General features: G+C 42.7%; 2 protein-coding genes across 10 annotated transcripts in view; one reads left to right on the top strand and one right to left on the bottom strand.

The window, feature by feature from the left end:
- LOC147030053 (hyccin-like) overlaps positions 1-1,106 on the bottom strand; it is a 111,446-nt gene extending 110,340 nt beyond the window's left edge. For 2 of the 3 annotated variants that reach the window (XM_085873754.1, XM_085873753.1), the window contains exon 1: positions 925-1,106. Coding sequence is in view for 1 of the 3 variants with exons in the window: in XM_085873755.1 (XP_085729881.1) it covers positions 925-930 (6 nt within the window). In the remaining 2 variants the exon portion in view is untranslated. The remainder of the gene's footprint in view (positions 1-924) is intronic. The other variant, XM_085873755.1, reaches the window with a different exon arrangement.
- LOC147030052 (cilia- and flagella-associated protein 410-like) lies at positions 1,095-27,703 on the top strand. 7 transcript variants are annotated; one of them, XM_085873757.1, is made up of 8 exons: positions 1,095-1,210; positions 7,311-7,329; positions 10,868-11,026; positions 14,096-14,142; positions 14,261-14,487; positions 18,213-18,363; positions 21,954-22,050; positions 27,278-27,703. In XM_085873757.1, the coding sequence occupies exons 1-8, from the start codon at positions 1,122-1,124 to the stop codon at positions 27,386-27,388; spliced, it is 900 nt and encodes a 299-aa protein (XP_085729883.1). In that variant the 5' UTR covers positions 1,095-1,121; the 3' UTR covers positions 27,389-27,703. The 7 variants fall into 7 exon arrangements, with proteins under 7 accessions (XP_085729883.1, XP_085729882.1, XP_085729886.1 ...); XM_085873756.1 differs by having other exon boundaries at positions 14,258-14,487; XM_085873758.1 differs by lacking the exon at positions 1,095-1,210 and adding an exon at positions 3,291-3,546 and having other exon boundaries at positions 14,258-14,487.

Here is a 27,703-nt window from a genome sequence, read left to right as displayed (position 1 = left end):
GTGAGAGAGGTCGGGAGGAAAGAGCAGCAGAAAGGTTGTGTGAGCGAGGTAGGTAGGCATGGGTAGCAGAAAAGTTGTGTGAGAGAGGTCGGGAGGAAAGAGCAGCAGAAAGGTTGTGTGAGCGAGGTCGTGAGGCAAGGGCAGCAGAAAATTTGTGTGAGCGAGGTAGGGAGGCAAGGGCAGCAGAAAAGTTGTGTGAGAGAGGTCGGGAGGAAAGGTCCTGTGAGAGAGGAAGGGAGGAAATGGCAGCAGAAAGGTCGTGTGAGAGAGGTAGGGAGGCCAGGGCAGCAGAAAAGTTGTGTGAGAGAGGTCGGGAGGAAAGGTCCTGTGAGAGAGGTAAGGAGGAAAGGGCAGCAGAAAAGTTGTGTGAGAGAGGAAGGGAGGAAAGGGCAGCAGAAAGGTCGTGTGTGTGAGGTCGTGAGACAAGGGCAGCAGAAAAGTTGTGAGTGAGGTCGTGAGGCAAGGGCAGCAGAAAAGTTGTGTGAGAGAGTTCGGGAGGAAAGGTCGTGTGAGAGAGGTAGGGAGGAAAGAGCAGCAGAAAGTTCGTGTGAGCGAGGTCGTGAGGCAAGGGCAGCAGAAAAGTTGTGTGAGAGAGGTAGGGAGGAAAGGTCGTGTGAGAGAGGTAGGGAGGAAAGAGCAGCAGAAAGTTCGTGTGAGCGAGGTCGTGAGGCAAGGGCAGCAGAAAAGTTGTGTGAGAGAGGTAGGGAGGAAAGGGCAGCAGTAAGGTCGTGAAAGGATTTCAATTGGAACGGTCGATCGATTCTCACTGGAGTTCGGTACTCCGAGGAATTGGGGGATCATCGCAGAAACGTCCGGACACGCCTCGTGCATTCCTTTTTACTCAAACTTCCTTGGAATAAGGTCCTTTTATTCTTTCGTTCCAAACACAGATACTCAGTCGCTCATATCGAGTGATAAACTTACGTTCATTCATCGGAGGCGTGGGATGAAGACTTAATATCCTGTACAAGGACGGGAGAAGGGAACTCGGGTGCCGAGGGACGCAAATTGAGCCATCGCGTCCCTCTCCGAAAGGAGAACACGCGTCACCTCGCCGCGCGATATGTTGATCGTGAACTCGCGTTCATCGGAAATCGACTGCTCGGGTCTGCGGCGTGCGCATGCGCATTGTGACCGATCAGCGTTCGGCGGTGAACCGCGAGCACTCGGGTTGTACCGTCATTTTTTCCGCCACCGAAGGTGGACCGAGGTGTTGTTTTCAGTCCTTCGTGTGTCTGTCTGTGAAAAAAAAGGGATGTCTCAAAACGGTCTGGACGGATTCGGATGACGTTTGGTGGGCAGGTTGGGTGTGTGACGAGGAAGAATTTATTTAGATTTGGTTTCAGGTTCGAATCCGGCCTATCGGTGGCGGACAAAATGTAAACTGTTCAGATTGGCGGGAGTTTGCTCTGCCATTTCCCTCAATGCGCAACAGGGGGGAGGAGGATGACCAGTGGGACGTGTAAGCGAGACTTGTGGTGGGGGAAGGAGTCCCACTAATGAGGGGTACACCGCACACACCATGGACCAGTCGTTTACTCGTTCATGGTCGTGTACTACATTCTATGTTAACGATTCGGATTTTTTTTCTTTACTCTCTCTTGTTCTTCCCTCACACCAGGAACCCCCATCAAAGTACCAAACAAGTATCTCACTGTTCTTACAATCTCGGATCATGTCCGTCCACACAAACTCTTCGACATTAACTGTCCTGTTGATATCGATGTCGTCCTTTTATCTGAACACACCTCAAGGACCCAAGGAAATTAGATACACGTGCGTCAACAACCACAACAAAATAAGAGATATACAAATGATTAAAAAAAAAAATTAAGTGTTATTTGTGTAAATATGTAAATGTCGAGACGAGAGAGGACAGAGGGAAGGTGGAAGTGGGGAGAGGATGGAGGGAAGGGGGGGAGAGGATGGAGGGAAGGGGGGGAGAGGATGGAGGGAAGGGGGAGAGTATGGAGGGAAGGGGGAGAGGATGGAGGGAAGGTGGAAGTGGGGAGAGGATGGAGGGAAGGGGGAGGATGGAGGGAAGGGGGAGGATGGAGGGAAGGGGGGAGGATGGAGGGAAGGGGGAGAGGATGGAGGGAAGGGGGAGAGGATGGAGGGAAGGGGGAGAGGATGGAGGGAAGGGGGGAGGATGGAGGGAAGGGGGAGAGGATGGAGGGAAGGGGGGAGGATGGAGGGAAGGGGGAGGATGGAGGGAAGGGGGAGAGGATGGAGGGAAGGGGGGAGAGGTCAGGATGGAGGGAAAGGGGGGAGAGGTCAGGATGGAGGGAAAGGGGGGAGAGGTCAGGATGGAGGGAAGGGGGGAGAGGTCAGGATGGAGGGAAGGGGGAGAGGTCAGGATGGAGGGAAAGGGGGAGAGGTAAGGATAGAGGGGAGGGGAGAGGTAAGGATGGAGGGAAGGTGGAAGTGGGGTGAGGATGGAGGGAAGGGAGGGAGAGGTAAGGATGGAGGGAAGGGGGAGAGGTAAGGATGGAGGGAAAGGCGGGGGAGGTAAGGATGGAGGGAAGGGGGGAGAGGTAAGGATGGAGGGAATGGGGGGAGAGGTGAGGATGGAGGGAAGTGGGGGAAAGAGGATGGAGGGAGGCGAGAGGACAGGACGGAGGATGAGAGAAGGGAAGCTGGGAAGGGGGGAAGAGCGAGGAAGGTGGGGAGATAAGAGTGACACCTCACCAAACGTTGTTCAACACTGTAGGAGGGAGGGTGGGGGAGAGAGAGAGACAGACAGAGAGATAGAGGAAAAAAAAAAGAAAGAGAGAAAGGTGAGGGTGGAGGTTGCATTTGCAAAGACAATGATATAATGGTGTGTTATTCAAGAAGAGCCAACACACACACACACACACACCCACACACACACACACACACACACACACACACACACACACACACACACACACACACACACACACACACACACACACACACACACACACACACACACTTAGAACAGCTGTACACCCAACGACACAACAGAGTTTGTAAAGTAATGTAAAATATTTCTATATATTCACATTATCTGGAATCAGACTCCGGTGACGTCAGCGTGTCATGGTCAGTGCCCCCTCTGAGTCCGAGAAGCAGGTAACCAAAGACAGTAACCTGTACGTGCTGCTTCATTGCTTGACGCTCAGAATTTGAAAAAAGACAGAGCACGGACAAACAACCATTGAGCAAGTTTTATGGGTCGAATCACTTCATGCGTTGAAGTTCCTTGTGAGGGAACTCGGATGTGTGGAGAGTCTGGCGGTGTAGCTGCTCTTGCGGTTACAGGCGGTGTATGGATGCTCCGTTGCTGGGCAACCTCCAGCGGAAGTTTCGCCATTTGAGGGTTTAACGGTGTTTGTTCGACGGATCGTGGTTTGATGTGTTTGTACAGACTCGTGTGTGAATAAATAAAATAAAAACGCTGCAATGAAGGGGACCCAGTGACACGACGTTGAGAAACCGAACAATGAAGAAGCTTTCGCGACATCTTGTTCTCGCCCGAGCTCGAGCACCGACTTTGTCAGCGGTTCGGAGGCTGAATGTGTGGTCAGTACAGTGAAGTACAGTACAGTACAGTGTAGCCATGGTAATTTGTGTGTGAGAAAGAAGCGATCATCAAGAGAGGAATGAGAATGAGTTCAGGCCGTTCACCTGTCGTGGACACCTCCATCAAAAATTATCATGTGTGTGATGTAGAGGGCATGGTGTGTTATGGGATGTGAAAGGGTGGTGTGGGTATGGTGTGTTATGGGATGTGAAGGGGGGATGTATGGTGTGTTATGGGATGTGAAAGGGTGGTGTGGGTATGGTGTGTTATGGGATGTGAAGGGGGGATGTATGGTGTGTTATGGGATATGAAGGGTGGATGTATGGTGTGTTATGGGATGTGAAGGGGGGATGTATGGTGTGTTATGGGATGTGAAGGGGGATGTATGGTGTGTTATGGGATGTGAAGGGGGATGTATGGTGTGTTATGGGATGTGAAGGGTGGATGTATGGTGTGTTATGGGATGTGAAGGGTGGATGTATGGTGTGTTATGGGATGTGAAGGGGGGTATGGTGTGTTATGGGATGTGAAGGGGGGTATGGTGTGTTATGGGATGTGAAGGGGGGATGTATGGTGTGTTATGGGATGTGAAGGGGGGATGTATGGTGTGTTATGGGATGTGAAGGGGGGATGTATGGTGTGTTATGGGATGTGAAGGGTGGATGTATGGTGTGTTATGGGATGTGAAGGGGGTATGGTGTGTTATGGGATGTGAAGGGGGATGTATGGTGTGTTATGGGATGTGAAGGGGGTATGGTGTGTTATGGGATGTGAAGGGGGTATGGTGTGTTATGGGATGTGAAGGGGGTATGGTGTGTTATGGGATGTGAAGGGGGTATGGTGTGTTATGGGATGTGAAGGGGGGTATGGTGTGTTATGGGATGTGAAGGGGGGTATGGTGTGTTATGGGATGTGAAGTGGGGTATGGTGTGTTATGGGATGTGAAGGGGGATGTATGGTGTGTTATGGGATGTGAAGGGGGGATGTATGGTGTGGTATGGGATGTGAAGGGTGGATGTATGGTGTGTTATGGGATGTGAAGGGTGGATGTATGGTGTGTTATGAGATGTGAAGGGGGGTATGGTGTGTTATGGGATGTGAAGCGGGGATGTGTGGTGTGTTATGGGATGTGAAAGGGTGGTGTGGGTATGGTGTGTTGTGGGATGTGAGGGTGTGTGTTGTTGTAGAGTATGTGGAGTGTGTGATGTGATATGGGTATGTTGTTCGGACCATGTCACCATGTTGGATCTAAAGGAGACCTTCAATCCGTAATCCTGGAAATGCCCGCAATGATCGGTCATGTCATTTATTCATATTGTTCTGGGCTCATGGGTTGGTGGTGGTGGGAGGGGGGTGGGGGTGTGACTCGGAACAGCTTCCCGACCTCCAACCCTGAAACCGACGAATTATGGATAACTCCATGTTCCGACTGGTGGCTAAGCAACCGTGCATGCCGTCTGATGTGGGCAAATCTGGTAGGGTCCCCACACCAAATCTCACGTTACCTTCCTGGTGATTTACCCCCTCCCCGATTAGGAACCGTGCTCTCGTATTTCCACCTTTATCTATTTATTACGTATGGCCGAGGAAAACCGCAGGTGGAAAGTCTGCTAAACTAGTGCAGTGAATCAATGAGGTACAACCTCCCATTTATTTATTATGCGCTATGTCTAACCAATGGTGGAAACAGACAATCGAGCAGGTTTGGAAAGTTTATACAGCGATTAAGTCAAGGCACGTATCTCCAGGCAGTATTCACAGAATGCAGTGTTGCACAGAAAAACTTCACCCCAGCACGTAAAGAAGAACCCCTTATACATTCCTAGCTCAAAACACAAGACAGGCGAGCCTCAGTCACAATGGGGAAATTAGAGAGAAGGACTTGAGAGAGATCATTTTGCGGTATAACGTAGGCCTCTCACTCACCTGACGTGAACCAGCGGGGTCACATTGGTCCCAAAGTAGAGAAACGGGAAATCAGGAGGGTGATGTGATGCAGCGTGTCGGGAGAGGTTCAGTGTATGCACTGTAAGTGCTTGAGGAAAGTGTGATTGTGTGTGTTGGTGTTTTCACTCGGGACAAGAGGGTGTGTTGTTGATAACTATTTGATAGCTCTTTTGTGTGTCTCAAGTTGACAAATTTGAAAGTAGGTGTAGCAAGGAAAGATCACGTACATCAGTATGTATGGCCACTGTGTCCCAAGAACTTGTGCTGCTCGTTTACTTGTGGGCCCAGCCTGCTCGCCCTTGCAGAGATTCGCTCTGGCACAGCTCGTCCTGTTCCATTTCCGAGACCAAGGCAGTTCTCGTTCCGTCCCTCAGATGCAAGCAGCTTCTCATTACATTCCTGAGACGCAAGCAGACCTGTTCCGTTGAATTCACCGTCTTTTATGGCCCCTAGGCGAGGCTTGGCTTATGGAAACGAAGGTCACCACAGCATCCTTCGACCCACGTGTGCTGCTTTCTCATTAGCACGCGTGGCCCATAGCTGCTCAGAGGTTTGGTGTTGCAGTTCTCAGCACTGTGGTCACATTGGGAACTAGAGGGGGAGCACTCTGTAGAGTGCAAAACCTCTGCCGCCAATACTGCTGGGTCACTTAAGTGAACCTGATATCCTATTCATTGTCGGTCAAAACGGATCAGACTCTACTGAACCACGATGGAATAAACTAAACCAGATCGACACGCATGTAGAAATTCCCCCCCCAAAAAAAATCGAAATTTTTTTTGAAAAAAAAGTTGCAAAATTTGTTTTTTTTTTCTCAAACAAATATTTTTTTGGGGGGGGTGGAAATCACTTAAAACATGTAGAAATGCAAAAAAAAAAAAAAATCAAATATTTTTGAAATAAAATCGAATTTTTTTGAAAAAAAGTTGCAAATTTTTTTTTTCTCTAACAAATTTTTATTTTTTTTGGTTGGAAATCACTTAAAACATGTAGAAATGCAAAAACAAAAATTCATATATTTTTCTCAAAATGGCCGCCATAGCGGCCATATTGGACTTTGGACCAAGTCCAAAATCTAATGGCATGATCCTTGGACGATACCTAATCCCCCCACCAAGTTTCGTCGAAATCCGTCCAGGAGTTTTCCCGTAATACTGTTCACAAACAAACAAGCAAACAAACAAACAGACAGGGGTGAAAACAGTAACCTCCGTCTATCTTCGATGGCGGAGGTTCATGATGCACCCAATGCAGGAATTGCCTTGCATGGTGGTGATTGTCGTGCTTAACTGGCTTTGAATGTGTGTGTTTTGTAATGTCATGTGTGCATGGTTGCGCTCCAGGAAAGTGCAGGGAAGGAGAGGGTAAAGAGGGAGAGAAGGGATTGATGAAGAGGGGTTTCAGAAAAGGGGAGAATTCCAAAGGGGGATCGAATTTGCCATACACACCCAACACATTTCCCTGTCCACTGATACAAGTGATGGGTGACCTGATTAAACAGAATTACTGTGGAAATATCTGAACTCGGGATCCCTTATGTGTTGAGTGTGGCAATCCGGGGCATTTCCAAACCCATAACTATCTTTGTCGCTCTTTCATGTGGTTGGGAAGATTTCTGTCCACGTTTTCTTTTAAAATGTCATTGATTGCTCGTACATTTGCGATGTACTTGAATATGGTGGAGTGTTTCCATTCTCGCTCCCAGCATATGTACGTAATAAGTATTTGGTTATCATCCAGAATTGGTTGTTTTTTTTTCAAAACTGTTTCATGCTATCATGTTATATGTTGTTAATATTGACTGTTGTTCCCACAGGGGCAGTGATCTAAATGATGTAAGTACAGTTGAAACCATTTTGGTGTTGTTATTAAGGTGGGGAGGAGGGGACGAGTATCCAAAATTCCTCCATATGTGTCCAGATGACCTTAAAATGGGAATTGGTGATATTTTCATGGAAATCGATGAACTCTTCACGGAATGCCTTGCATGTCGGGGAATGGTTCCATTTGCACAGGGAATTCTTTTTCTATAGCTTCACAAATACGCAGTAGAACCTAGTCATTAAAACATAATAGTAAGGCACAGTATCTTGATTTCATGTGTACAGTTCCAATGAAGGATGCTCCTCTTTTACAGTATAACTATCCAAAATTGTCTGCACTTGTGTCAGAGACGAGAGAAGACAACTTCGTAAGAGTGTATGTTGTAAAAGGGGTTAACCGGATGGCCTTTGTAATACCACTGGACCAAACTTTGGACCAAAAAATACCATTGGTATTCACAGCCTTGTAGCATACCTGCCTGCTGTACTGTTTGAGCATTAGCTTGCTTTTTCACCAAGCTGAGATGTGCTTTGGTCAGGGTGGGGATTATACATTAGTTATTATTATTGCCAAATGATGCTCCCATTATTATTGTTGTGAATATTATCAGTATTTACTAATATATGCTTTGTTATAGTGTTATCATTATTTTTGTTATTTATTTTGTAACTAGCAAATGCACCCCATCGCTTCACTGAGAGGAATATTAAGGAGGAGAGCGAGTAAGAAAGAGAGGAGGGAGAGAGACTGTGGAGGGTTTGGGGAGGGAAGGCAGAGCGAGGAGTGGGGGAGGGAAGGCAGAGCGAGGAGGGGGGAGGGAAGGCAGCATGAAGGGAGGGTCCATCCGGACATGACCACTGTCCAAACACGTATGGAGACAACCACTGTCCGGAGATAACCACCGTCTGGTTATGTGCGGAGATAACCACCATGCGCGCATCACCGCTGTCCAGATACATCAAGTTGGATTAACCATCTGTTGGATGCAATCAATGATTCTTTGGACATCCCCCTCATTTCTCCATCTGGCTGGGATGTCAAGGTCTTTCCAATTCCGTGACTCAAGAAGGTAGCTAGCCATTTTCTCACATTCTTTAGCAATTGATGCTTGTTCACACCCTGATAGCACCCAACGATGTAGAGTATTGCAATTGAGGGTGAACCCACATATGCCCCAAAGGTTTTCAAATCCTTGTTGACTGTCTGTTTGATCATCTGGTTATATGCGGTGGCAGAAAATCCATACTTGTCATTCTGCTAAACAACTCGCTAATGGTCTTGGGAGATCAAATCATAAATTGCAGGATGTGCTTTTGAGAACGTTACGGATGGCAAGTACCGAGAATAATTGGTTCGATCATACGCACGTACCATGGTAACGTCCCTCGAATGGCATAGATGTGTAGCATCCAATCAGCCTCATACGTTACCCTGATAAAACGAAGCAATGTCTGCAACATTTGGATGGACGAGCACCAAAACACGAATGTCATGTTGCTGGCATTCTGTTCCTCAATGTGGGACTGATAGGCACTGACAATGTATTGAAATTCATTGCTGTGGGTCAGATCTTCATGGAGTGATGAAGGGAATGCATCTGCCATGTAGGACAGACATTGAGGCTTTCTCACTTTGTTCATCAATGGAGTCGATGAATGAGCTGAATCTTAGGCTTTCCAAGGCCGAGAACATGAGTGCATGAGCACAATTGCTGCGATTGTAATGTTTCCCCTCCATAACTCCTTTGATCGAACCAGACGCAACAATACATGCCTCAACAAAAATGCCCAACAGACCAGCATTGTGGAGTCTATGCCCAATGATGGCGAGGAAAGACGTTGAAGTGTGAAATTCACCGAGGCGAAGTACCAGTCTTTCTTTGAAGAACTCCGTAACCCATCGGATTTCCTACACTTTTGCATAAATGTTCTGGTCAACACCAACGACGCTGTCTAAATGCAATAATTCAACCAACTCAACACTTCATAAGAGAATGGTGTTGATTGTATCCAATTCAGCGGACGATGCCTTGACAGCAGGTAAATAGACCACTGTCGGCTTCTTGAAAAGGTAATTTAAGTGGAGAAGGGAATTGAAACCCATCCAGTTTGGCAAGTCATTTTTACTTTTTTTTAATGTGTTTGATGAGGGCGAAGGCCATATCGAGGTCAGCTGTAGCTTTCGGCCGTGGGCGATACTGTTCGATTAGAATAAGGTCGTCGGCACCCTCAATAGATAAGCCAGGACGTTTCTTGCAATGGAATGGAACAAGAGGCACAGAGCCTGCACCTTCAAGTGAACGTTGCTTCTTCTTGGAGGGATACACTGATTCCCTCAGAATCGGCTGCAGTTGGTGACTGCTTGCATTGAATCATAATGCTGTTCATATGATGTGTGGTTGATTGACTAGTGCAAGTCTCTTCACAAAAGTCAATGTTATCTCAGACCAGAATGGAGCGAACCTTGGGGCAGCAATTAGGGGCATATACAAATGTCCTTTCTTAAGCTACATTTGTGCCAGAGCTGTGTCAAATGCACTAATGTCATCAGATGAAGTGCAGCTTCCAAACTTACTCAGCAGGCTAAGTAAACGCTTTGAACCTGAAAGATGTCATACAGTCATCCCCAGACTCAAAGATTTTGGGGTCTGTTTTCTGCCCTTTGCCTCCATATAAACAATGTCCTGAAGCAGAGACAATGGCTTAACATGATTGTCATCAGAAAACCTTGACATAACCATCCAATTTGGGTTCATCCAATGCCTCTATAACTCATGCCATTGTATTGTAGAGGCTGGCAGGAATATGTTATTGAGCAGCATCAGAGGTTATATAAGCTGTTGGTGGCCATGGACATGTCAAACCACCTTGAGTCTGGATATTTCAATGCAAAACCATGACTGCACTGAACAGTTGATGAAATGAAGTTCCTGGAGTATCAACAATGGGAGAAGTATCACTCTAGTCTCCACTGCTGCTCTCAGACGTTGCTGAAGGCATCTGATATATCACGTCCTCTTGGGTTAGCATGTGACAGTTGACCATCTCGCTGATATTTCTTCTGTAAGGGACACTTTTGTAAGGAGCACTATTTATTGTTGAGGATAATCCTTCTTCAAGTAATACTTGAGGTGATTAGATCTGAAACAACATAAAAAAGTCAGGTAAGAGATCATGGAAATGGCTGTTGATAATGTGACCAATCCTAGTTGTGAACAGACTATCAAGTTGTGAGAAACAACTCATTGTTCCCAAATGAATAACATCAATTTTTCTCCACCATCTCGCCTTTCTTCTTAAACATCGCATGAAGCAGAGCAACTAATTTGGTCAGACGAATAATCTGCAAAATCAATAGTCAGACAATGATAAATTACCAATAAATTCACAAATGTTTTCTTTCTCCTTTTCTCGTCTGAGAGAAAAACGAATTTTCAATGAAATTCAATGCGTACTCACTTTCTGTTCCGTGATTACTTCGATTTCTATGATGAGTCAGCAGAAATCATTACATGCTTCCCCCCATGGCTGTTGTTCATGTCCACTGCAGAGAGGAGCCAATGGAGTATGTGTGACAAACTGCCAGGGAATACAAAGACTATACCAGAGAACATCAGCTCTGGAATTACATGCTGCTCGAGGCACAGCTTCTTGTTGTGGACACATTTCAAACGAGAAGGGCACTCTATGGAGCACATACCTCCACCACGTAATGCCTGATCCACGAGAACTTATCGGGCCCATTACATTTTTGAATTAGAAGGGCACTCGGCAGAGCGCATACCTCCGCCCCATAATGCCTGATCCACGAGAACATATCTGGCCCAATACATTTTTGAAATATCATTTTTGGCCAAATCTCTCAATGGTGAAGAATGGCTTTAAAAATTAAATAATTCTTGTATCCAGATCCTGATGCGGATCTTCACCAAAATTGAATCAGTTTGTTGTGGTCACACACCCAACCTCTCCACCAAGTTTCGTAATAATCCGTCCACAACGTTTCTGAGATATCGTGCTATATATCCGTTTTTGGCCCTATCTCTCAATAGTGAAGAATCACTTAAAAATTATTGTCGTTGGATCCGGATCCGGATCTGAATCTTCACCAAAATCTAATCAGTTCGTCCTTGTCACACAGCCAACCTGCCCACCAATTTCATCCGGAACCGTTCACAACTTTTTTGAGATATCCTGCACACAGACAAACAAACAAACAAACAGAGAGGAGTGAAAACATAACCTCCTTCACCTTTGGTGGTGGAGGTTATAACGATTTTACATTCATACATGATCAGCTGTGAGTAATAATCACCTCTCTTTTTCTTTGGATCTCTCAAGTTTTGTTAGAAATCGAGTGTAGTTCTTGTATCGGTCTCGATGATACTTCGCCTCTGCAGCAACACAGTCAACATCACGGATATGCCGTAACATTTTCTCGTCTTCATTTCAACAGCATGTTGAAGCAATAATTGAGGAAAGACAATGCATGAATTAAGATATACAGCTAGAAATCTTTTCGGAGCTTATCGGACTCGGACAGGTTTTGTAGACACAATTTCATAAATGCATCACAAAACGTCAGGAAAATTGAATTATGGGATGTTTCTTCTGTGCTGTTTTACAAGTAAAATCTGACATACCTGCAGTTTCAGTTTCACTCTCGGCCTGGGTCAAAGAAACTTTTACAGTCTTGTGCGGGTGTTTCACATGCTTGTCCTTCTTGCAAATGAGACAGAGCTCTCGCAGGACGCTAGTCGTGACTGATGGGCTGCTAATTTGTGATGCTGATCTGAAACGTCTCCTCTGGTGTGGAACGATCAGCAGCAGTAGTAAAAGTCGCTGACACGTTAAGTTGGCCTGCTGCTGATAATGATAACTCAACTGCAGCCGCAGAGTCATTCAGCTTTCCTGCCTGGGTGATACGCTTCGTATCAATTAATCACCTGGAACATTCGGGGTGATAACTGAGATCAGAGTCCTTGACGTCCTCAAACGATTTGTCAAAATGAATGACACATCACTGAGTGATTTTTTTTTTATCGTCCACACCACATAGTTTGAACCATTTCTCCCCTGTCTGCCAGGTGGTGTCCCAGGTTTTTTGAGAAAAATACTTGACCTCACTATAATTGTTCAGTTTGTGGTGAATAATACATTGACTTGAAGACATTTTGACAGAATTTAATCGAAAATAACCACCCAATCCGCAAAAGTCGGAAAGAAGTCCACGACATTGTGGAGCTCGGAATAATTGGAAAAGGGATTTTCTCATTGGCTGATATTACCGTGATGCCACTGTTTTCACAGCACAATAAGACTTTTGAAACAGTCCGCAAGAACGAAGTAGGGTGGCTATCACGCGTAAAATAATAACAAAAGACTGGCGATTTAAGAGCAGAGAACTTTCAGTCGTGTATGTATGGCATCATAAGGGAGTATCTAATATTATGAATAAGTTGTTTCTTGAGGTTTGGTGTGAAAGTGAGCAATAAACCTGCTGAGCATCTGGCCTATTAAGGTCCAGATGCAGGTCCAGCCTATTGGGTGGATACAAATCGTAAACTGTTCAGCCTGGTGGAGGTATGCGCTCTACCGAATGCCGTTGTCGTTTGCTCTGCTATTTCCCTCAATGCGCAACAGTGGGAGGACAGGCAGTGGACCGAGTGCCATTCTAGTTCATTCATACATGGAGTGATCTCACGAGAAAGGTCAGGACAGCAGAAACAGTGGGTGGGTTAAAATTTGAGTTTCATAGATGCGGAGAAGGAATGATCATTAGCTTGGGTATGGATCGGTGATTGTATACCATGTCGTGATTGTGATATCTGTGAGAGGGTTTCGTTGTTAAGATTGTACAGCGTAATAATAGTTATTTCGTGAGTGCATGTATAGTGTAAGCACGAGGCAATTTAATTGTGCTAAACTGCTAAAGGATTGTGTCTATATTTGGATTAAAAAGCTGTTGTCTTCCCTCCCTAATGTTGGTGTCTGAAACAGCTTATCCCTTTAATGTTCTCTCCTTTGTAACCTGTCTTGTATGTCCTTAATTGGGAATTCAGCCTTGCAACACCGAGAAGGCGCAAGTTGTGGTGTAAAGGCACAGGATTTGGTGCAAAGGGCAAGCCATAAACATTCAAGAGACTCAGGGGGTGGGGGGGTGGTTCCCCTTGATATATGGCCGAACCGTTAATTGGTGTGGGGTGATGTCATAGGACGCTGCGTTATGGGAGCCAATAAAAGTCCACACCAAGGTCCAGTCGTGCCAAACCGTTCTGTAATAATATGGGAGCCAAACCGTTGTCTTACAAGTCCTTTGAAGGACAGATTTGGTGGGACGGTTAGCATCCAAGCTTAAACTTCTCCCCCCCCCCCATTGAGCGCAATGAACTGCTCTCATTGCCATTTTGAGTTTCTCGATGTGGAGGAAGAATCTGGTGTGGCACTCTATCGACCTCGGATAAACCAAATTGAGCTAGGTAAAGGATCGATTCGGCCTTCGGTGCATCTGGGCTCATTGGCTGGCGGGACTATTGTGACAGTGTTATTACACCCTGGTTATGGCAGTGCCTACCCCACTGTTTTCATCCCCATTTTTCCACCCTACACACCCCTACCCCAATGAATTCAAGTTGATAAACTGTTAGATTGAATTAATGTGGTGTTGATGTAGTACAGGCTTGATGGGCTAAATGGCCTCCTCCTGCATCAATTTCCTTGTGTGTACGTGGTATAATTGTCATTAGTTCAGAAATACCGATTTCATTGTATTTAATAGGTATCCTTGGTGAAAGAAATACAGAACTTGGAAGTTTTGACATTGAGGTAAGAACAAGGAAACATAAGTTTTGAGTTGGGTGTTTTCAATGACATGAAAGAGGTTAAAGGATGGATTTAAAGCTCTGTAATGTGCTTAATGAACCTTTCCGTGTGTGAACAGCAGGAACAGTATTTCCAGTTTGCACGACCTGAGCAGCTGTAAACACCTTTCTGAACTCTACTTACGGAGTAACTGCATCACCAGCCTAAGCGAACTTCACTTCCTTGAAGCTTTGCCGAGATTGTGTGTGCTCTGGTTGGCTGGGAACCCATGTTGTGGTTCCGACCCTGTTGCCTATCGTCTATCTGTGTTGCGCTGCCTGCCCAACTTGCAACTTTTGGACAATCAGTGTACGTATAGCCCAGCTGATTAAACAGTCAGGGGAAGGGATGCGGGGCTGCTTTTTGCTTCTTTTCTTGCCTGCTTGGTGATTATTTCTGTTAACTTGTCTCATAATGTTCACCTCATGTTCAAATTGAATAAATATAACATTATATTCTAATCTCTTTTTTTTGTCTTTCAAGGAATGTTTCTGATTTATCCTAGAATCTTATTTGCCCAGGCTTTTTCAGTGTTCGTTATATGTCCAAGTATTGCTGCTAAGTCGGTAATTGTTAGCTCGTCCACCCTTGCAACAGGAGACGGGGTTTGCAATTGTGTGTCTGTCTGAATTTTTGTCATCATCTTTTCAACAAACCTTTATTTTGAGAAAATGGAGAACACTAAATATATATATATATATGAAACAGACCCACTTACATCTCTCACCTGTGAATGGAGGGAATAACCAGTTAGCTCTCACCTAATCAATTAACCCAGGTGGCTAGGATTATATCAATAAATCGACTCCTCCCATGCTCTTCAAGCCGAAGAAGCTGCATAAAGCAACCAAGAAAGGCTACCAAGGTAAGCACTTTGCTGTTTCAAACTCTTCCCAGAGTTCTTCCACAGCGAGAAAGACATTCACAAATAGTACATACATGAGTGATGCATGTCTGTAAAGACATTAAAAAATGGTACATACTCATGTTTGTACTATTTGTGAACGTCTTTACAGCTGTGGAGGAACTTTGGGAAGGGTTTGAAACAGCAAAGGGCTTACCTTGGGTAGCCTTTCATGATTGCTTTGATGAAGCTTCTTCGACTTGAAGAGCATGGGAGGAGTCAAATATATATATATATATATATATATATATATATATATATATATATATATATATATATATATATATATATATATATATATATATATTTTTGTTTCAACCCATTAATGAGCGCAGATTTTGATGCGGTCAATACACACCTTCGTTAGGCATCAGATATGAAGCGTGTTGCAAAGTTTCATCAAAACTAAGTGTTTCGTTCAAGTGATAATGACTGAAGTGTTTACAGACTCACTGACTTACCTATGGACACTGCTTGATTGCATAAGCTCAACGGACGAAAGTCCAGGTGAACTAATAATTGAGATGTTTTAGTGCTCCTGTTCACTTGTGTTGTCGTTGTTGCACCTTCCAGTCCCATAATATATGCTTTTTTCTTTTTTTTCAATCATTTTACACATTTTGCAGGGGCTATGATGTGGCTCGAATAAAATGATGTAATGGTAAGGAAACATGATTAGAATCTTATAGGATGTGGTTTCAAACCCAGTTGAATGCCAATTTTCCGAATTTGCAGAAAGATGCTCATGGAATAGGTTGTTTCAGGCACGAAAAGAATGGGCAAATAAAGACAAGACTACAGCAATTAAATGGGTATGTACAATAGGGCTTCTGGAAATGAATCGCCCTCGTAACATGAGTTAAAGTAAAACAAAATTATGCAACATTCAAGCAAATCACTAATCAACTTGTAAAATTCAGGCAAAAGTCATTTTGAAATTACTGTATTGAAGATGGACAAAGGTGTCAACGAGAATGGCACTCAATAGAGTGCATTCCTCGACCAGGCTGAACAGTTTACGTTTTGTTTCCCACTGATGGGCCGGATCTGGGACTTGAACCAAAATCTAATCTGCTAGTTCTTGTCACCTACCCAATTCATCCACCAAGTTTCATTCGAATCTGTCCATGACTTTTTGAAATATCATGATATATATATATATATATATATATATATATATATATATATATATATATATATATATATATATATATATATATATATATATATATATATATATATATAGTTTTTGGCCCCATCTCTCAATGGTGATTAATCACTTAAAGTCTTAAACAATTAAAAAAAACTCGTACCCAGATTCAGATCGTCACCAAAGTCGAATGAATTCATCCTTGTCACACACCCAAGTTTTGTTCACATCATTCCACAGCTTTTGAAGATTATCCTGCTCACACACAAACACACAGACAGACTGGTGAAAAACATAACCTCTATCCACCTTCTGTGGGTGGCAGAGGTAAAGAAGCAGCTGATAGGTCTAGAAGTATTACTACTGCAATTGATGCTTGCTCATCCCTGCACTATGCAAAATATCAGTTCTTACTTTCAGGAGGGCAGTCTCGGTGTAACGTAACCATTTGAAAGCAGACTAAGAGTTCTTAAAAAGAGAATGGAGGATGATATTTTTTGTATACAATGTGGAGACTTGTGGAAGACTTCTATCTCCAGTAAAGAAGTTTTCTTTGGGTAGCCGATGATTACCTGGACTGCATCTTGATTAATGGCTAAGAAGTGATCGAAACAGAAGGAAGTAGTTGATGGCAATAAAGAAAATGTAACATCCAGCAGAGTTTACTTAGTACTGTATGAATACATGATATCCTGGAAGTAATTGGTACGGAAAATTGCTTGGCTAGTGATAGTCAGTTGTAAAAGTAGTTTTAATCCGATTTTGAAGTTTATCTTTCTCTTCCATGAGCCTAGATTTTGATATACAAAAACAATTTACTGGCATAAAATGATAGGACCTAGCCTTAGTTTTGAAGAAGTTGTTCTCACTCATTGTACAGCGTACAAAGCATTTGCTTTCTCATGTCACTTCTTGCATTGAATCAAGCCTATTATGAAAGACAGGCAGTTATCAAGTGATTGAGATTTGTATTTTCATTCCATTTTGTGAGACTGCAAATCAGCTGTTAACCAGGGAGAGTGATTGCGAGTTTTAAAGAATCGAGTGTTAAGTATTTGACGCTGGTTATAAATTGACCAATTTTTGGAGATCATCAGGAAAGTGTGTGAAGAAAATAGATTTAGATTTATTTTGCCAATGTTGAATATTAATGGAGTTAAAGTTGTGGTATATCATAGACATCAGTGGACGCAGTGAATGTTTCAGCATTTGAATGAGCGGTCGGAAAAAAATGGATTTTAAAATCAATAGCAGTTACGGGATAAAATGAGATTCAGAGTATGATAAATTTTGGTGGGACAGAGAATTTGTTTCTGTAGATTTAAAAATCTCCACCAATTCTAAAAATAACAAGGAGCAGATACACAAGGTCCCCCACTTTTTTGGATGGTATGAGGAATACATCTGTGTAATATGAAAGCTAAATCTGGAACTGTTTTTGAAATACTGTGCAGTCAGACACGAGCCAAGTTACCGAGATGGCTGCCATGGCAACATAATTCATTCAACCTCAGCCATGATATAATTCGGTTGAGATAATGTCATGAGGAAATTCATTTCTCTTTAGCATTAATTCCTTTTCAGTGATTTCTAAAAAAGTTATGTTATGTTTCACGTTATGCCACCGTGATGTAAACCACTACTAAACCTGCATATAAAACCTATTGGGGGTTGGGTGGGTGGGTGGGGGTGGTAATGAGTACCATAAAATGGTGTATTTGTTGCTTTCCAAAAGATCCAAACTTATTGACTTAACTCTTATGGGTTTGTTTGTTTTTTTGTGACCAAAAAAGCAATTGAACTATAATGCACCATTGCGATGTCATGACGCATCACTGACATGCAACTCAAATATACATTAAGCATTTTCTCAGTTGTGAGATGAATTACTTCTTTCGGAAAATGAAATATGGTGCACGCACTACTCTCTGCATACCGTTCATAGTTCAGCACATTATGCACATAACTGCCGATGTGCAGCCGTTACAGAGGAAGAATGGCTGCTGGCCCAGCAAGAAGGAAAGGTGATACCCCCTGCGTCAATTCGAGCCTCGGATGCATGCGAAAGCGTTGTTGAAGTTATTGAAGCTGCGGTAGAAGACCCTGTTCGATTTAACCTGGCTGAGACAAAGTACGTGATTGTTGATTTTCAGTGTAACCCCGGTGTGTGTAGGTGTGCACATGCGCACACTTTGACATAATGCAATGGCTGTTGGTATAGTTTTAAACAAAGCTTTAAGATCGCATTTTGCCTTTGATGGTTTCATTCTCCATAAGTTCTACAATCCAGGTATAAAGGCTTGTGTGTATCATTACGAGTACTGTTGCTGGTGTAGATATTTCCAAAAGGTATCAGAAATTAGCTGTTCTTGCAAAAGCTAATGAAAAAGCAATTAAGGCATTCAAATAGTCATTGATTATGGGGAGGTTGAGGGGTGGGGGGGGGGCTGAGGTCGGGAGAGAGAGGGGTGGCAATAAAAAGAATTCTCAGTTAGCTGGTTCACTCCTCCCATCCCACTTGGGGCAGCAAATTGTCTCCATTGAATCCGGTTCCAAGCCAGTTCTTTCGCTCCGCTCTAGGTGGTTTCTCTCTCATTCAAGTCTTCTTTGAAGGTGCTCCTCCAAGTATATTTTGGCCTCCCTCTCTCTTTCTTTTCCTGCTAGGTGGAATCCATTCAGTCATGACCCCAGCAGGTCACATTTCAGGTCGTCGTTGGACATGTCCGGCCAACCTCAGACTTCTCTTCGTTACAATGTCACCCAGGCGCCGTTGTCCACTCTGTGTCGGCACATCCTCATTGGTGACTTCTCTTCAGGTGATGCCCATGATCTTTCAGACATATCGCTAATGAAAGACGTCCAGCCTCCTTGCCACATTACTGTCCTCTTCCATGTCTCACTGGCATAAATTTCCGTTGGAACCACAATGCTCATGTGGAGAGGAAGTGACCAAGAACGGCACTTGGTTGACAACATACTTCTGCCAGGCTGAACAGTTGACATTTTGCATCCCACTTATGGGCTGGATCTGCAACCAGACCTCAACCAAAATCGAATTTGCTTGTTCTTATCACCTATCAACTCTTCGATCAACTTTTGTCATAACCCGTTCATAACTCTTTGAAATATCGTGCTATGTATTGTTTTTGGCCCAATCTCTCAATTGTGAAGAATCACTTTGAAAATTATATTATCTGGATCTGGGTCTTCACTAAAATTGAATCAATTCGTCCTTGTCACATACCCAACCTGTCCATCAAGTTTTGTCTGAATCCATCCATAACATTGAGATCTCCTGCTCACAGACGGAAATGCAGGAGTGAAAACATATCCTACGCTCACTTTCGTCTCACTGACAAGGAGAACCATACATCTCGTGGAGGTAATCATCCACCTGTACATTCCCTTCTCCTCTTCAATTCAGTTCGTAAAATGTGCTGTTAATCAAAAACTTGTACACTCACCAATGTTCATCCAAAATCTCTTCCCTTCAAGCTGATTCTTTCCCATTCTGCTCCTCCCCATGCCATTGTTACCTTTGTGTTATTCCTCCTTGTGTATGTCCACCCTTTCCCCTTCTCCAATACCCTTTGGTAGTCTGTAAACCTCCTGTCCTTTTCTCATTTAGCTCTTCCATGAGCTTCGTTTCTCCATCTGTTCTTTAAAATATCTAACTCCACATAGTGATACTCAGCGGTTACCAGCTTTTCTTCACTTCCACGGTTTCAAATTTACTTCATGATATCGTAATGGCAGGCTTGGATTTTACGTCTCACTGTTAGCACACTTGACTTCTCAGTCTCTGAAGCCCTTGCAATGCATTCATAACATGGCTGACAGGCTTGTAAGTTTGATCAAACTAGTCCAATTCTCAAAACGCTTCACTGGTGCCCAGGACACCAATGGAGAATCTTAAAAATGCTACCGATAACCTTGTAGCCAAACATCAGTTGGTTCCTTCGTACATTTTAAAAATTTAACTTAATCACAAGTGATACCCCTGAAATAAAGCTTCGATCAAACAACAGGAATTTCCTGGAAGTTCCTCGCATGAAGATGAAAACCTTTTTTTTGCAATCGAGCATTCTGCAAATGTGCTCCTCAACTCTGGAACGATTTGCCTTTTAAATTTGCAGACTCAACGATCGCAGTTTAAAATAACTTTTCTTACCTTTTCCTTATTTGTAAAGTGTGTTGAGATCTTACTTCTAAATAAAATAATAAATCTATTGATTGAAAAACTGCTGAAGAGAGCCGATTGGGGAGTATCAAGGAGCTCAGGCACATCACGAACTGGGAGACATCGCAGAGGAATCCTGACAGTGTGAAGAACCATAAACCTTGTTGAGGCAGGAAGTGGAGTTCAGCGACCAAAGAGACCTGATCGAGCCTGTTAGGAGGTCCTATTAATTACCAGAGTTGTGGTGGGTGAAGCCTCAATACCTGTTTTGCTCAATCTGTGTGCAGGCAAAACCACAGGTCTGCTTTGGAGACTGTGCCGTTTTGCTCCTGTCTGGTGCTTCAAAACTGCAACAGTGAGAACCTTTGTTCATTTTATGGAGTCTCCCTTCATCAAGCACAGAACAAACCAATCAACTTTTACTCAAGAAAACCTGCCCTAAAAATTGCTCTCATTTCTCATTTGGTATCAGCTTACTAGAAAACCAGGGAACACTGCATCAGCGGCACAGCCATGCCCCCAGCAATGATGCAACCAGCAGCCACAGGCTGCATTGGAAATGATGATGATGATTGCCGTACAAATTGTAGAGTTGATCACCTCCACAGATTTAGTCAGTTGGCTATGTTGCACTTGATAATTAGAATTGATATTGCTGATAAGTTATTCTTGCAACAGGATTGCAGTGAGCCTAGTCAATAAGAATAGATTCATGACAAGTGGTCATGATCAGGAATTGGTCGTTAATTTGTGTGTAAATTATTTTCATATAACTGGCATTTAAACCCATTCATGGCAAGAGGCAAAAGTTGGATTTTGAATCTGACTAAATTTAAGATTTTTGTTTTTTTGTAGTGAGAGGTGATGGATATGGGTAAGCATGCATGGAGTCAATGGGAATACCAGTTGAGGCAGTTGAAATTTGATATTTGGCTTGACTGTGATTTGTTTGGGGTGTGAAAGCTGAAATACAGCAAACTAAGTGGGTGTTAAAATTGAAAAGGAGGGAAAGCTAATATCAAGAAAACTTAAACTTGTGAAATGCTCTTTTAAAAATAAATAAAAAAATATTTGTACGAAAGTCCAGATTGCTTGTTTGAGTGTTGACACGGGCAGTTGCATGGAAAAGTCGATGCATGAGGGGGAAAAAAAATACTTATGGAACAATTTGGTCAACTGGAGGAATGTATGAAAAATGGAGATGCATCGTGTTAACTAAAAGTAAAGACAGAATGGAGGTTTGAAGGTTGTTTTAAGAAACCAAATCAGAAGAATTGAGTGATGAGTGTACAAAAGAATGAGGTCAATTGAAAGGTTGGAAAATTTAAATAAGAAGCTTCTGAGGATTAATCAAGGAAATTGGAAAAGACACACGATAGTACGATGAAGCAAAAAAATGAAAAGGTAAAAATATTGGAGTGGTGCCGTGTGGTTGGCCGTGTTGGAGAGTGGTGCTGCGTGGATGGCTGTGCTGGTGACCATGCTGGCGATCGGTGCTATGTCGATGGGCATGTTAATGAGCAATGTTTTGTGAATTGCAGCATGATTAGGAAGGAGCTTGGCCTAAAGCCCTTACCTGAAGAAAAGTTTGCTTGCTCCAATTCTGCATTATTATTTGACAGGACCTGTGGTTCAAAGGTGAGGCTGCTCTGTTTTTAATAACACAAAGTGGAAATTTTAAATGCATTGGGATTTATTTCTTTTTTTTATTTTTTTTGAAGAAAATAAATTTATACTGTTGGCTAATTAAAAGTTGTAACTCAAACATGTTTGAATCACCTTCCCAATGTTTGTCCAGTGGAGGGTTTGGATTTCTGGATATTTGATTACATAATTCAGTTATTCTAGTAGTCGGATCGAGTAGTTATTTGCCATAACAATATTCTAGTAGTTATTCTAGTAGTTCAACTTCAGTTACATAATTTGATCCTCGTGAACTGATTCTCACAAAACTGTCAGGTCTTTTCTGATGTATATACTGTAGTTGAAGTGTTCCACCATTTTGTCTAATTCTGGGTTTAAAGTTGAATTATTTTGGGTTTTATTTGTGATAATATATGCAGGATGAAATTTGGTGGACAGGTTGGGTGTGTGACAAAGAAGAATTGATTTATTTTGGTGAAGATCCGAATCTGGATTCGGATCTGATAAATTTTTAAGTGATTCTTTACTATTGAGAGATTGGGCTGAACTAATATATATATAGCACGATATCTCAAAAAGTTGTGTACGGATTCGGATGAAACTTTGTGGACATGTTGGGTGTTTGACAAGGAAGAATTGATTCAATTTTGGTGAAGATCCAGATCTGGATCCGGATCTGATAATTTTTTCAAGTGATTCTTTACCATTGAGAGATGGAGCTAGACTAATATATATATATATATATATATATATATATATATATATATATATATATATATATATATATATATATATATATATATATATATCACAATATCTCAAAAAGTTGTGTACGGATTCGGATGAAACTTTGTGGACATGTTGGGTGTTTGACAAGGAAGAATTGATTCAATTTTGGTGAAGATCCAGATCCGGATCCGGATCTGATAATTTTTTCAAGTGATTCTTTACCATTGAGAGATGGAGCTAGACTAATATATATATATATATATATATATATATATATATATATATATATATATATATATATATATATATATATATATATATATATATATATATATATATATATATATATATATCACAATATCTCAAAAAGTTGTGGACAGATGAGGATGAAACTTGGTGGACAGGTTGGGTGTGGTCCATGACAAATTGATCCAATTTTGGTGAAGATCCGGATCCGGATCTGGAAACGAGAGTTATTTAATTGTTAAAGTCATTCTTCACCACTGAGAGATAAGGACCAAAAACGATATATAGCACGATATTTACCTCCGCCACCGAAGGTGAAGGAGGTTATGTTATGTTTTCACCCCTTTCTGTCTGTCTGTTTGTCTGTCTGTCTTTGTTTGTGTACAGGATATCACAAAAAGTTGTGGACGGATCTGGATGAAATTTTGTGGACAGGTTCGGTGTTTGACAAGGACGAACTGATTAGATTTTGGTGAAGATCCAGATCCGGATCCGACTACTAGAATTTTAAAATGTGATTCTTACCCATTTAGAGATTGGGCCAAAAACGATATATAGCATGATATCTCAAAAAGTTGTGCATGGATTCAGATGAAACTTGGTGGATATGTCGAGTGTGTGACAAGGAAGAATTGATTAAATTTTGGTGAAGATTCAGATCCAGATCTGATAATTTTTTAGTGATTCTTCACCATTGAGAAATGGGGCTAAACTGATGTATTGCACGATATCTGAAAAAGTTGTGCAAGGATTCGGACGAAACTTGGTGGACAGGTTGGGTGTGTGGCACGGCCGAATTGATTCGATTTTGATGACTATCCGAATCCAGATCCGACGACGAGAAAATTTTAAGTGATTCTTCACCATTGAGAGATCGGGCCAAAAACGACATAGTACTGTATTGCATGTTATTTAATAAATGTATTGGGCCCGATATGTTCTCGTGGATCAGGCATTACATCGCGGAGGTATCCACTCTACTGAGTGCCCTTCTAGTTCAGAAAGTTATTGGGCTCGATATGTTCCACCTGCTTCAGTCAGCCATGAGTCTGAAACTGGATAGGAGATTCAGATTTCAGCAGGACAATGATCTGAAGCACAAAGCTAAAGATACACTGGAGTAGCTGAATAAGAAGAAAATAAATGTTCTTGAGTGGCCCAGTCCAAGTCCTGAGTTGATCCCAATTGAATATTTATGGTGAGACTTGATTGCAGTCCATAGACGATACCAAATAAACCTTGGCAGAACTAGAGCAATTTTCACGTGAAGAATGGGTAAAGATTTCACCATCTCATTGTGCAAAGTTGGTCGAGACTTACCAAAAAAGACTTGTACAGTCATTGCTGCAAAAGTTGCTTCGACAAATTACTGACTTCAGTAGCTGAATACTTTCACAACCAGTGAATTTTGATTTGTAGAATTTTTATGCAGCTATTCTTGACATGCAACTTCCTTCAACTATAACAATATCTAGTTTGATCCCTTCAGTTGTGAATAAAAAATTTATTTTGGAAAAATTGCTTCTACATAATTAATTCATAATTCATCTAAATGTGACATTATTGGTAGGGGGTAAATACTTTTGCAGGCCACTTTATAATGTGAGAAGTGTGTGTTTGTTTGACTTCTATGCACTCCTGACCCGCTGGATGGAATGAGTTGAAAACTCCTAGTGATTCTTACGGGGTACACGGGGAAGTTTTACGAAGTAATTTTTTTTTTAAACTAATAGCCCTGGTGGTTCAGGGTGGGGAGATCTCAATTCTCTCTATTTGAATGTTTATCTTATAGTGCCACCTGGTGGAAGCCGGTATTACAAGTCGTAATAAAATACACCATAGACGTCATCGAAGTGGGGTAATTTACCCATTTGTAAGGATGGATTATTTGTTATTACATATCAATTTGTGGCACTCCTGGTTCATGACAATAGTTTCTCCCTTTACTCCAATCTGACGGTTTTTAACCCAGGCTGCTGCAACTAAGCTTGACATCATCTGCTTAACGGAAACCTTCCTCCCACAAATGTCCCCGATTTCCTGTGTGTCTCCTCCGACTATGATCTCCTACCTTTCAACAGGCCAGAACTCAGTCCCAGAGGCAGAGTTGCAGTTCACATCAATATCTCATTTCTCACTGTCCATGTCCTGCTGTAAAAACTCCAACCCCCAGGAGTACCTTTGGCTGAGATATTGTATCTCTTCAACCAGCAATGGCACTGCAGCAAAGGACTTGTGCTATTCCATGTGGCTGAGCCAATATATGAACTTTAAACCAGACATCTGACCAACCTCTTGAACATGTCTTCTTCCTCAGTCATGGTTGTACCTTGTTAAGTCTGTTTTCTGTATAATGCTGCCCAGCCCACCCTTCCCTCACCTCAAATGCCACGACAGCTGACTGCTTGTGAGAAGGTCGATTGTCTAAACTTTGTTTGCTTTCTAATCTTTTCTCCCCAACCCCTCACTCACTGTTCCTACTTTCCTTGGCAGTGATATTCATGTCTCCGCCGGTTGTGAGCTGGAGATCAAAAGACATCTTGGTCGGGGCTGGGGAGTCATGGATTCACTCGATCATGAGGTATGGTGCTGTCATTACCAATGCAGGTGGATGAAAGTCTGAGTGTTACCTCTCTGTTGACCTTGATATAATCAGGAACTTGTCCAACACATGGAACAGGTTCTTGATGCTTCCAGTCTTGCTCTACGAATGTGAGGCTTGGACTCTGATAAAGGATCTGAGACAAAGACTTAACTCCTTCGGTACCAGATCTCTTCTGAGAATCCTTGGCTGTCATTTGTCAGACTTTGCATTCAATGAGCGTTTGCTGAGAGAGACTCAAATGAGATTTGTTACCTGTATAGTCAGTGAGCATCAGCCGCAGCTATTTGGGCATGTGGCTCGATTTCCTGACGTTGGTCCTGCTCACCAGATTCTCTCAGCGAGGGAGCCTCACAAGTGGAGAAAGCTAATGGGATGACCGTGCACCTCGTGGTTGCAGCAGATTGATCGGAATCTCAAGGAGATTGCGATGGGCCAGACATCTGCTTGGGGGGGTGACCAGACAGAGGCCCCTGGAGTACCGGCAGAAAGTGGACGCAGTGACACGCTGCTCCGACACATGCTCCTATACCTAACCTAACCACCTTGCTTTCTAATCTCTTAGCCTATGGCATCCAATGCCAACTCATCTCATAGCTTGCTGACTTCCTCTACTCTCATAGTGAGCATGTATGTCAAAGCTGGAGTGGCCCAAAGTAATGGCTTTGGCCCAGTCCTGGTCCTAATATTAATCAACAATATTTCTGATTTATAGAAAACCCTCCATCTTTTCACTGATGATGCCACCCTTTGCCATAACATCTCTCACCCTTCATATAGGCAGGCAGCAGCATATTACCTCTCTGTTGACCTTGATATAATCAGGAACTTGTCCAACACATGGAACAGGTCTTTCAACCTTGACAAGTCTTACTCACGCTGTCTTTCTGAAAGGACTGTATAGTGAAACTTCTCCTCGACTGTCTTGACAAATCTCAAAAACGTTGAATCTTTTTAACCTTTGGCCTCATTATCAGCTACGGTCTTCTCTTGGATAATCCACATATCAGAGTTGTCCTAAAAAGCAAGTTTGCGACTGGGCATTATCCCTCATGCCAAGTGTTTCCTTGGAAAATCTGAACTTCTAACAACCTACAAGGCCTTTAAACTCCAGCTTGGAGCACTGCACTCTGCTATGGACTGGTGCACTTGCCTCACACCTTTTACTTATTTACACCATAGAGTTCAAGACCCTACAAATCAATGCAATCTCCTGGAAACAATTTGAATCTCTCGGCCTTTTGCTCCTGCATCACAAACAGGTTGGGGGCCAGTCTTTCTTCTGCCTCCTTTCCTGTCTTTCTTTTCTTTATACTACCTCCTCTCCCATGCATGTAACTATAATTGTTTACCATGACATGTTGCTCTGTTTTCCCCTGCTTTGTGTTCATTGTATTTTCTTTTGTGAAATGTCTCAGGAACAGCATTCCTGTAGCTCATTGTAAAATGTCGCAAAAGTGCTAGATTTTAAGGCTGTCCGGTATCTCCACCTTTTGCGTTTAATGCAACTTGTGGTCTTAGCCATTTATTCAGATACAAGTCAACTTTAAGAATCCTTTTTTTAAATGTACAAATGGAGTTTTGGCATCTTCCTTTCCTGCATCGTTTACCATCCTCATGTGTTGTGCATTGTTGGGAGAGCAGAAGAGCTGTGTGTTGGAGGCTGTGTTGCTGCTCTTACAAGAGCTGAAGCAAGAAGAGCTACACATCGTACTCAGGACAACTGAACAGCAGCTGTGCCTCTTACGCAGTTAGCTCATAGCTTTTTATAAGAGAACAACCACATTCTGTCGTTGTCACTCAATCATAGGTGGAGTTTGACTTCTCCATTTGGGGGGGATAGAGGGCTTAATATTAATAATGAATAGTTCAGTCTCATTTCCGAATTTACCACTTGTTTGTGTAGTTACAGTGTCCAGTGTTGGTGTACTTGAAATCACGACTACAGTTGACGTTCATTATTTAATCACACTTATTTTTTGTTTTAACCAAATTATTGGACATGTTATGCCAATGTTGGTGATAGCTGGTAGCCAACAAATTATTGAATAAACAAAATTGAGAACTTTA

Source organism: Eptatretus burgeri, chromosome 3, assembly GCF_056783735.1.
Source record: "Eptatretus burgeri isolate ZD-2024b chromosome 3, Ebu_testis_v1, whole genome shotgun sequence".
In the NCBI taxonomy this organism is placed as follows: Eukaryota; Metazoa; Chordata; class Myxini; order Myxiniformes; family Myxinidae; genus Eptatretus; species Eptatretus burgeri.
The sequence above is the reverse complement of the archived record's forward strand: the minus strand, read 5'-3'. Positions and strand labels throughout refer to the sequence as shown.

Bases quoted from the DNA above. Each gene is read 5' to 3' on its own strand.
- LOC147030052 (XM_085873756.1), top strand. From the start codon at position 1,122: ATGCGCATTGTGACCGATCAGCGTTCGGCGGTGAACCGCGAGCACTCG. The intron at 11,027-14,095 runs GTAATGCCTGAT...TGTATTTAATAG, and splicing joins GGAGCACATACCTCCACCAC to GTATCCTTGGTGAAAGAAAT. The intron at 14,488-18,212 runs GTACGTATAGCC...GCCGATGTGCAG, and splicing joins GCAACTTTTGGACAATCAGT to CCGTTACAGAGGAAGAATGG.